General features: G+C 37.9%; 1 protein-coding gene across 1 annotated transcript in view; it reads left to right on the top strand.

Annotated features, from left to right (window-relative positions):
• pikfyve (phosphoinositide kinase, FYVE finger containing) overlaps window positions 1–11492 on the top strand; it is a 99226-nt gene that overhangs the window by 74734 nt on the left and 13000 nt on the right. The window contains exon 21 of the mRNA XM_048598715.1: window positions 3276–3306. Within this exon, the coding sequence (XP_048454672.1) occupies window positions 3276–3306 (31 nt within the window). The remainder of the gene's footprint in view (window positions 1–3275; window positions 3307–11492) is intronic.

Raw genomic sequence — 11492 nt, 5'->3', positions numbered from 1 at the left:
TTTCTGAAGAATGGTCTAGGCCCAAAACGTCAGCCTTCCTGCTCCTCTGATGCTGCTTGGCCTGCTGTGTTCATCCAGCTCTACACCTTGTTATCTCAGATTCTCCAGCATCTGCAGTTCCTACTATCTCTAAAAGAAGAAGTGGGTCTTATTAGGGACCAAAGAGGAGATTTGTGCCTGGAGGTTGGAGCCTGACTGAGATACAATATGATAGTATATGAATACTTATGGTGGAATTTTACCAGGTCCTGAAAGAAGTGGGCTAGAGAGCTAGAGTGAGAACTCTAGGAGAATCACATAAGAAGTCCAACAAGGCCTTTCTTAACTTCAGGAGCAATTAATAGTATTTTCCGAGTAAGTTCCAGATGTTGAGATGAGATTCTTGATAGACAGTGTGAAATGCCTATTACTTATTTGTTATTGGTCTCATTAATTGCACATCACACCTCTATAAAATGCAGCTTCCTTTTCTACCACTCACCATGACCAAACTAGACACCTGCTCCTCCAGACTGCCATCTTGGTCACCAAGCTTCACCATATCAAGGCATCTCCATGTGGCACTCTCCCATGCTAACAGCAGACGGCTGTCAGCTTCTCATGGCAGAACTCCGAGCCAGTCAGTTTGACATTAATGGTGGGGAAATCAATAGAACTGATAATTTGGGACACAATTAACAGTCACTTGGACAGTACGGATTGGTTCAAATGGAAGGCCTACGTGGATATTTTAGAAGCACATCATATTTAACTAACTTGCTTGAGTTTCGTTTAATAGGATAGCAGAAAGTGTTGTTGAAGGTCATGTGTTGAAGCCCAGGGAATAAAAGGGACAATAGCAGCAAGGAAATGAAATTGGACCAAAATAACGTTGGTGAATGATTATTTTTCAGATTGAAAAAAGAAGGGGATCTCCAGGGGTCAGTGGTTGGAGCATGCTTTTTTTTTGATTTTTATTAATAGCCTAGACTTTCATGGACAGGACGCTATTTCAAAATTTGTGGAAGACACAAAACTTGGAAGTCGCGTGAAATGTGAGGACAATGCAGACAAACTTTAAAGGGACATAGTCTGCTGGAATGGTAAATGGAATTTAATGTAGAGAAGTGTGAAGGGATTCATTTTGGTCAGAAGAAAGAGCAGAGACAATATAAGACAAATTGTACATTTCTAAAGTGGGTAGAAGTGCCTGTGCACTTGATCTGTCTATATTTCATAGACCTCATACACATTTAGAGCACAGAAGAACGATAATTAGCCTAACATGTCCATGCTAGTCAACAAGAAGCTGGCTCCAATAATCCTGTTTACCAGCTTTTAGCCCACAGCCCTTTAGGCGAGAGGAACACAATACCTGAACACTAATTAAAATTTGCAAGAGTTTCTTTCACAACTATCTCTTCAGGCAATGAGTTTCAGATGACCACTACCCTTTCAGTGAAAAAGATTCTTCTCAACTATACTCTTAACCTCTACCTTTAACCTTAAATCTATTCTCCTCCACTAATGGAATAAGATCCTGTCCACCATATCTATGCCTCTCATAATCTTAGGCACCTCTATCTCAACTTACTTTTGCTACGCCAAAGAAAACAACCCAGCCTATCCAAGCTTTCCATATAGCTTAGACACTCCAGCCAGGCATCATCCTGGAAAATGTCTTCCGTACCTTCTCTAATGCAATCACACTGTTCCTAAAATATAGTGACCAGACTGCACGCAATACTTCAGTTGTGTCCCAACCAGTGTCTTATACAGTTTTAGTTTAACCTTGTATTCTATGCCTCAACTAATAAAGGCAAGCACTCCACATAACTTCTTAAACACCTTTTATACCTGCCTCGCTACCTTTAGGGATCTGTATATATGCACACCAAGTTCCCTCTGATCATTCATAGTGCAATCTCTAGCATTGTTAACCCTGCCTGAGTGCATTATCTTACACTTTTCCAGGCTGAATTCAATTTGCTATTGGTCTGCTCATCTGACCAGTCTGTTGATACCATCCTGCAGTTTATGGCTATCCTCATCACTATTTAAAACCCTACCATCTCTTTGTGTATTCTGAAAACTTCTTGATCATACATCCTACACACAAATCCAATGTATACCATAAACAGTAAGATCCCTAGCATCAAGCCTGTTGGAAGCACACTGGAAACAGACTTCCAGTCACAAAAACATCTCTCTACCATCAACCTCGTTTCCTGCCACTCAACCAATTTTGAATCCATCAAACCATTTTGCCTTTAGTCCCCTGGCTTTTATTTTCTTGAGCAGTCAACCACAAAGAACCTTATCAAAAGCCTTGTTAAAGTCCACATATTCCACATCAAATGCATTACCCTCATCAACACTTCTAGTTACTTCCTCAAAAAATTCAATTAAATTTATCAAACGTGACTTTCCATCAACAAATCCATGCTGACTATCCCTAAGTAATCTTTATCCCAAGTGTAGATAAAATCTGTATCTCAGAATTCTTTCTAATAACTTCTGCACCATTGAAGTTAGACTGACTGGCCTGTAATTTCATTGTCTACCCCTTCCTCTGTTTTTTCAATACTGGGTCGACTTCAGCAGTCCTTCAGTTCTCATCTGTAGCCAGACAGGTTTTGAAAACTATTGCCAGGGCTCTTCATATCGCCTCCCTTCCCTTCCTCAAAAGGGTGGGATCCATCTAGACCTGTAGGTTTATCAACTTTTAAATATGCTCACGAGTACCTCCTCTCTCTCTGTTACTTGCTTCTAATATTTCACAGTCCTCCATCTGCATTATCCTTTTCCATTGTGAAGAATGATGAAAAATATCAGTTGAGGACTGAGACCATGTCTTCCACTTCCAGATGTAGATTATCTCTATGGTCCCTAATGGGCCCTACTCTTTCCCTAATATCTCTCTTTTGTTTCATATATTATAAAATCCCTTTGAGTTTTCCTTTATCCTATCTGCCTATACTTTCTCATGCATTCTCTTTGCTTTCATAATTGCATTTTTAAGTTCCTTCCCTTCACTTTTTATGGTCCTCTAGGGACTTTTACTGTATTGAGCTCTCAGTATCTGCCATAACTTCTCTATTTTCTTAATTCTATTCTTTATACCCCTTGATCCAGTCTTGGTTTCACCCTTTATCTTATGAAAACATGTTTGCCCTGCGTTTTCACTTGTACCCCCTTAAAACCATACCACTGTTCTGACACAGTTTTACCTGCAAGTAGCTAATCCCAATCCACTTGGGACAAATCTTACCTTAGTAAAATTTCCCTTTTTCCAGTTTGGAGATTTTATTTTCGCCCTAAATCCAAGTGAGTTATGGTCACTATCTCCGAAATTCTCACTTAATGATGCACCTTCTATTTGCTTAGGCTAGTACGGTGCTGAAAAAAACATTTCAGTAATTTGAGCATTTGGTTTTCTCTCTACCTTGAACGTTAGAATTATTTCAGCTCATATTTGGGTGGTGAAAATCCCCAACATTACTGCTTTATTATTCTTACACTTCTCTGAAATTTGATTTTATATTTGATTCTCTACCTCTCCCTGACTGACTGGAATATATACAAGGCTATTTGTTTGCTCCTTTTGAGTTTTTGTTCTACTTCTACCTATATGGCCTTATTTAATGAACCTTCCAAGATACCATCTGTCCTCACTGCTATAATTGATTTTTTTGATCAACATTTCAATACCCCCACTTCTTTTCCATCCCCCTATTCTATGTTGCCTGAATATCCTATAACCAAGAAGGCTGAGCCACAGATCCTTCCCATCTTTAAGCTATGCCTTGATTGCAGCTATGATATCATACACCTACGCATCTTTCTGTGCCCTTAGCTCATCTGTCATATTCCATGGGCTTCCTGCATTAAAATATAGTCCATTTAGCCTTGCTAAACTCACTTCTTTCTTATCTAACTTATGTCTTTTTCTGCCATTGAGATTCACTCACTCACATTTTAACTTCTAATTCCATCACAGTTTTTCTGTCTCTGTTCTATTTGTCAGGATCCCAGGCCCCTGCTAATCTAGTTAAAATCCACACCAAGAGCAATATAGAATCATACAGCTTGGAAACTGATCCTTCGGTCCAACTTGTCCATGCTGAACCAGGTTTCCCAAACTAAACTAGTCCCATTTAGCTGCATTTGGCTTATAACCCTCTAAACTTTCCTATTCATATAGCTTTCCAAGTTGTTGCAAAGTTGGGTAGAGTGTTTGATGTTTGTAGAATGATGGGGAGGGGTGGTGGGGAAAGAGTGCACAGTCCCTTTAAAAGATGATGTGTTTTATCTTTAGGCTTGGAGATTTAAAAAAAAGATGTCTGTCAGCAGTAGCAGATGCACAGAGCGTTCTTGAAATTGAAACATTGCTTCAAAAGGCTATACTGTTAGCAGGCAAAGTAGCATTTTTACCAAGAGAACAGGTTTTTGAATTTAGCCAATTAATTTAAACCAGGCCCTAAATACCAAAACCCAAATAAATTTATGATGGTTTTGACAACCTAGGACTAATCCTATTGTAAGAAATTAATAGGTCATCAAGAGTACAATAGAAGAGGGGATTTGAAAATCGGTGTGAGAGTCAACTGTCAAGTGCTAAGAGAACAGCTCTCAGCTATAAAAGAAAGAATCACTGTTTCTCTCAGAATTCTTTAAACTCTCAGAAAACCATCATCTAAACTAAAGGTACAGCAGCATTCTTAGCTAATATTCCTGGCACAAGAATTTGATGGTGAAAGGTATTCTTGACGGAGGATCAGTGGAGAGGGCGTGGAGCATTCTGAGAAGATTTATCCTGGCTATAATTTTGAGAAACTAAACTTTTTTTTTGTTAATTTGGTTTATATGAGTGGGTCTTGTATTTATTGGAACAGCATACCATAAAAATTTTGTTTATTCAGGAATAGTTAGTAGTTAAGGGGGAATTGTTTGGTTTGTTAGTAGTTCTGTTAATTTATTTACTGTTAGAGTTAGATAAATAAATTATTACTTGTTGATTATAAAGTGAGTATCAGGGATTTTTGTTTCATTTAACCACTCCTTTATAGCAGATTGGGGGACGTCAGAGGTAGGTTATATCATTCTTCACACTTTGTTTAACAGATTACGAGGTGAGACGTGTGTTCCAGTTTTAGATAATTTTCGGGAGTGGGGGGGGTGAGGTGGGGTCAACCTCGCCATTACAGATTGTCTTCTAAATGTTGTAACTATACCTGCGTCTAACCACTTCCTCTGGCAGTTCATTCTAAATATGTACCACCACTGTGTAGCCCCTTAGGTCCCCCTCTTAAATCTTTCTCCTCTCCTTAAAAATATGCCTCCTAACTTTGTACACACCCCACCCTAGGAAAAATACCTTTGCTATGCCCCTCATGATTTTATAAACTTCTATAAGGTTATCCCTCAGCCTCCTACACTCCAGTAAAAAAAAGTCCCAGTCTAACCTTATAAATCAAATGCTCCATTCCTTGCAACATCTGCTACTCCTCAGCCCATTGGCTCAATTGATCAAGATCCCTTTGTAATCTTAAATAACCTTTTTTTGAGGAGGGTATTGGCCCTGTTCCTTTCCAGTTTTAACCTGGCAAACTTGTACATTTTCCATCCTCACCTTATCCATGCGCCTCGTGATTTTATAAACCATAGCCTCCGACGCTCCAGTGAGAATAGCCCCAGCTTATTGAGCCTCTCCCTATAGGTCAAATACTCCACCTGTGGCAACATTCTTGTAAATCTTTTCTGAACCCTTTCAAGTTTCATAAAATCTTTCCTACAGCAGGAAGACCAGAATTGAATGCAGTATTATAAAAGTGGCCTAACCAATATCCTGTACAGTGCAACATGACCTCCCAACTCCTGTACTCAATGCATTGACCAATAAGGGCAAGCATACCAAACTTCTTCTTCACTACCCTGTCCATCTGCAACTCCACTGGTCAATTTTGGAGAAAGTTCGATTTCAATAATATTTTCCTTTCAGTCGTTGGTAACACATCCAGTTTAATATATCAATAATCCTGACTACTGCAGGATTCATGCATCCTGAGGCAGATGAACCAACCAGTAGCTAATTACACATCTATTTTAACTTTAATTTGGGCTTTCAGTATAAAATTATTTCATTTCTACATGAAGCTACGCTTTTAGCATTTTAACAGTGAGGAAGCTGCTACAGCACAGATAAAATGTTTGCAATATAAACTTTGATATCTTAATAAATTTTATATCTTCTTATAAGGATATGAACAGCAAATCCTACAGAAACAATGAAAAAATGGGCAAGATCAAAATGATGAATAAAATAAATCAAAATGACAAAAATGAAGATTAAAGCATATTAAATGTCATGGTGCATTTAAAGGTAAAACTTAACCATTTACCCATTGAAGGGTGAGGAAGAAGTGCAATCAATTTACGAACCACTTACGCTAAAATTACTTTCAAGTTGGACACAAAGATATATCTGGAGGTTGTGTAGTCCTTAGATTTCACAACTAAAATGTAAAAGAAATATGAAATACCATAACCTGGCTCCTTAGGAACAAGGGAAAAGAATTAGTTTGAATCCAAAGACTACATTCAATGAAAATGTTGATGGACAGATAAAAAGGAAGCAATATTGACCTTGTCTTAGTTGAAATTGAGTTTAAGATGGGGAGCAATTTAGAATATCATAAATGTTTGCACTTTCTTCTTCCTCACCCTTCAATGGGTAAATGGTTAAGTGAAGTGGGGTTTACCTTTAAATGCACCATGACATTTAATATGCTTTAATCTTCATTTTTGTCATTTTGATTTACTTTATTCATCATTTTGATCTTGCCCATTTTTTCATTGTTTCTGTAGGATTTGCTGTTCGTCTCCTTATAAGAGGATGTAAAAATTATTTTACTTGCCATTTTATCTTTCTAGGATCTCCGTAAATGTCAATATCAACTATCTGAGATTTCTTTAAATTTGTATCTATAGCTTACAGGCTTAAGGTAATTTGCACGCTTCTGTTCGAGTACTTTTGTAACAGTGTTGAAGGCTGCAGGAAGACTTTTCTTGAGTAATCATATTTGAATTCAAGAATTTTAGGAAGAAACTTCAAATTTAAAAACTTTGAATTTCATTCTCCTGGTAATATATGTCATCTTTGTTCAATTTGTAGCAGTCTTCCTTTTGAGACAGCATTTGTGGGTTCAAAGTTGCCAGTTTTCTTAGCTGAAGAAGATGAAATTCCACGCTTTTTAAAAGTGGTTGTAAATGGCCATGTGGCTCAGTAATGGTAATCTTGCCTTGAGTCATAAGGCTGTAAATTTAAAGCCCACTCCAAATTTTGAACAACTTGACAGAAACTTGACACTATTCAGAATACTGGATCTAATTTGCTGCTGGTGCTACCATTAGACTCAATATCTACTCCTCCAGGACATACTGTAATGGCTTACTAAGCTCACATTTGTGGGATTCATGGCTTTGTCACTTCTACAAACAGGCACAAGAAGAATATTATGGGAATATCATCATCTCAATATACACACACAATCCAGATTACATGTCATAATTTCTTCATTGTCATTGGACCAATACCCTGGAATTCCCAAACTATAAGGAGTTTTATCATTAAGGTTGGGGTGAACAACCTCACCATAAGGCCTGCAGCAGACAAAATCCTTTTTCATGTGGTTCATTCCCTGAGAATAACAAAACCTATTGGGTTTTAATATTAGGTGTTCCCTGCAAGTTTTCTTTTTGAAGGGTGAATATTTCTCATTTAAGAATGGTAAGTCCTGGAAAAATGTTCATTATTTCAGCGCCAATATCTTCTGGGTCTAGGATAACAGGTCAGATACAGCATTAAGTCCCTCACTTCCTTTGATTAGCATGATAACTGAAGCAAAAGATGATATAATTGCAAGGTTCAAAGAAGGGACAAAATGCAGAAAAAATGCTTGACATGAGTGTGATAATTATGTGAAATAAAAATACGCTCAATAACAATTAAAAAACATTTTATGATGCCTACTGATATAGCACTATGACTATTTAAACTGCAGGAATATGGCTTAACTTCAGCCTCCAGGGGAGTGCTTGCATTGTGTTAGTGTGGAATTTCCTTTCCTCAATTCGTCCATCTCTACTAGCTGCTTTACTGAGTCTGAAAATTAATGTCAAATCTCAAGCCTTAAAAGAATTAATTTGAATCCAAAGACTACATTCAATGAAAATGTTGATGGATAGATAAAAAGGAAGCAATATTGACCTTTTCTTAGTTGAAATTGCATTCAAGATGGGGAGCAATTTAGAATATCATAAATGTCTGCACTTTTCTTCTTCCTCATCCTTCAATGGGTAAATGGTTAAGTGAGGTGGGGTTTACCTTTAAATGCACCATGACATTTAATATGCTTTAATCTTCATTTTTGTCATTTTGATTTATTTTATTCATCATTTTGATCTTACCCATTTTTACATTGTTTCTGTAGGATTTGCTGTTCGTATCCTTATAAGAGGATGTAAAAATTATTTTACTTGCCATTTTATCTTTCTAGGATCTCTGTAAATGTCAATATCAACTATCTGAGATTTCTTTAAATTTGTATCTATAGCTTACAGGCTTAAGGCAATTTGCACGCTTCTGTTCGAGTACTTTTGTAACAGTGTTGAAGGCTGCAGGAAGACTTTTCTTGAGTAATCATATTTGAATTCAAGAATTTTAGGAAGAAACTTCAAATTAAAAAACTTTGAATTTCATTCTCCTGGTAATATATGTCATCTTTGTTCAATTTGTGGCAGTCTTCCTTTTGAGACAGCATTTGTGGGTTCAAAGTTGCCAGTTTTCTTAGTTGAAGAAGAAGATGAAATTCCACGCTTTTTAAAAGTGGTTGTAAATAGCCATGTGGCTCAGTAATGGTAATCTTGCCTTGAGTCATAAGGCTGTAAATATTTTAAGGCATGTTATTCCCTAGATTGCGATTATTAAAACTGGTTGAATAAGGGTATCGACACCCAAATAATAAATGCATGACAATGACACAAATGGAGAATGTTTTTACATGACCTGCCATAGATGGATTGCAATTTAAATATCACACAGTTACTTCAGCAGACATCACAAAATGACATTTAATTATCATCATTGTGCATATTTTCTCATCATATAATTATTACACATCGATTACTTCATGCCAAACAATTTTCTGCATTTTTATCTCTGGTTTGTGCCTTGTAATTATGTCACTTCTCCTTCTGTTATTAGGCTAAAACATAGGCAGTATCTCAATAAATGCTCTTTTCAGTGATTATAACTGTTGCACCGTGCCAACGTTAAAGAAAAAGGTGCAATTTATTAGGCATCATGCAATTTCTAGCATTTGGCATTTATCTATGAAATCAAATGATGCACAGAACTGACTTACTTTAATATCAAATCAATTGCAGCTTTGAAGTACTGTGCTACAGCTGCAAAATCCAGTTGAGGAGTGTCTTTACCTTTGGCATCACAAGGTGCTGTTTCAGGTCCTAGAAGATGCGGAAAATTTCTATGGGCATAATTTGTGTTGAATCTGAATCAGATGTCATTTTGAGCAAAGTACTGGTCTGGGTACAGGGAGTAGATGTCAAAGTAGATAGAGAAGGCTACAACAGCCAATGTAAGTTGCTGATTGATGCCATTTTAGGCCTGAGCACTCCGACTAAGTTTTTGACTTAACCCTCAAATAACTGAAATTAATTCAGCAGCAAGAAACCTCACTACCCCTTGGATATAAAAAGAAAATAATCTAATTAAGCTGTCCAATTTAAATCAGAATTAAGTAGTATGGGAATCTGAAATATTGACAAAAGCCAGCTTGTAAACAGTCTTACAGCATTAGAAAATATTGATAGTCTTGCACCTGTTAACTGTTAAAAGCAGTTAAAAAGCTCATTGTGACCAGTGTGTTCACAACTTGCACAAGTGCCCAATGTCATTGTATCAGCTGCTGGAATCTGGGATGATTCAGCATCCTAAATATCCCTGAGAGATTTAAATTGGCTTTAATTCAGAATCTGATTTTAAGATTGACTGTTCTAGTTTGGGTTTCCTGAGGTTGCGCAAAACGGCAGTGAAGGGAAGGTGACACCCTCATCTGTTCAACTGAGCTTGGGGAATAGCACTTGAGTGTAGATAATCACAGAGCTTCACGCAGAGCACATCCTGAGCAGATGGACCCTTGGTCGGACAACAGCAAAATCCCAAAAACAGCCAAGCTCAGCCAAATGGCTAAAATATTCTTCAGGATTGGGTCTGGCAAGCCATGTAGTTGCTGCTGATATGTGGACTCAAGACAGTAAAGGAGTCTGAGATAGATGCAGCCTTGACACCGTTACCACCTGAAGAAGAGGAAGAAACACTCCCAATACTCTCCTGGTGTGAGAGATGAGCTACGGTCCAGTACATGCCACCTCTGTCTGAGCCAGAGTCGGAGGAACCAGAGCTGGGGGCGAAAAGGTTCCAGGAGAAGCCACAAGAAAAAGAATAGGCCTACATCCCTGGACTTTGGAGGGGGTGGGGTGGGGGGAAGGTTTGGAGGGATGTAGTGATTGGAAAAAGGGTCAGGTGGATGTCATTGACTATGCGATCCCTGATTGGTGTTGTTAACCTGGCCAATCAGGGAGCCCTGGCTGACAGATATAAACAGGAGACTCAGAGAGCCTCCACATTCTAGAAACTGGCTCTGAGCTGGCTGGTCAGAGCCCAGGTACTGTACACATGTGAATAAAGGGTGACCTGGTGATGGGATACCAGATTCTCTGCAGTTATTTCACATAACAAATATATAATATAGTTCTTCATTAAGTACTGTATGCAAAACATTAATAACCTCATCATTACTCATAACTATTACTGCTCTGATTGTTTTGATGTTTGATACTGAATACAAATAGATGGTAAACTTTTTTGGAATGTAATGCAGTGATTAACAACTGGTTAAGAGACTTTTACCTTAAATTCCAATAGAGTTTGCATTTTGTTCATACTACTTGGCCAAGGCATGGTCATTGATAACATAATTAACATCCTAAAATACTCAGGAAAGGCAGGCTTTATATCACATTGTGTTTCTTGGGCAGCATTTCTGCTTGAGTTATTATTAATAGATTCCATTGAAGTCAAATTTCATCTTTTGTCACTGAAGAAAATTAGAAGTTATTTTCCCTGAAGTTATTAATGGCAAAGTTCACAAGTAGCAAAGTTTTTGCACCTTTATTTCAAGCAGCCATTATACTCAGACCAAAGAGTTGGAATGTGAAGCTACCGTAGATGCTAAACAGCAACAGTAATATGCAGAGATAGTAGGAACTGCAGACGCTGGAGAATCTGAGATAACAAGGTGTAGAGCTGGATGAACACAGCAGGCCAAGCAGCATCATAGGAGCAGGAAAGCTGACGTTTCGGGCCTAGACCCTTCATCAGAATTGGGGGAGGGGAAGAGGGTTCTGAAATAAATAGGGAGAGAGGGGGA

Source organism: Rhincodon typus, chromosome 7, assembly GCF_021869965.1.
Source record: "Rhincodon typus isolate 14 chromosome 7, sRhiTyp1.1, whole genome shotgun sequence".
NCBI lineage: Eukaryota > Metazoa > Chordata > Chondrichthyes > Orectolobiformes > Rhincodontidae > Rhincodon > Rhincodon typus.
The sequence above is the reverse complement of the archived record's forward strand: the minus strand, read 5'-3'. Positions and strand labels throughout refer to the sequence as shown.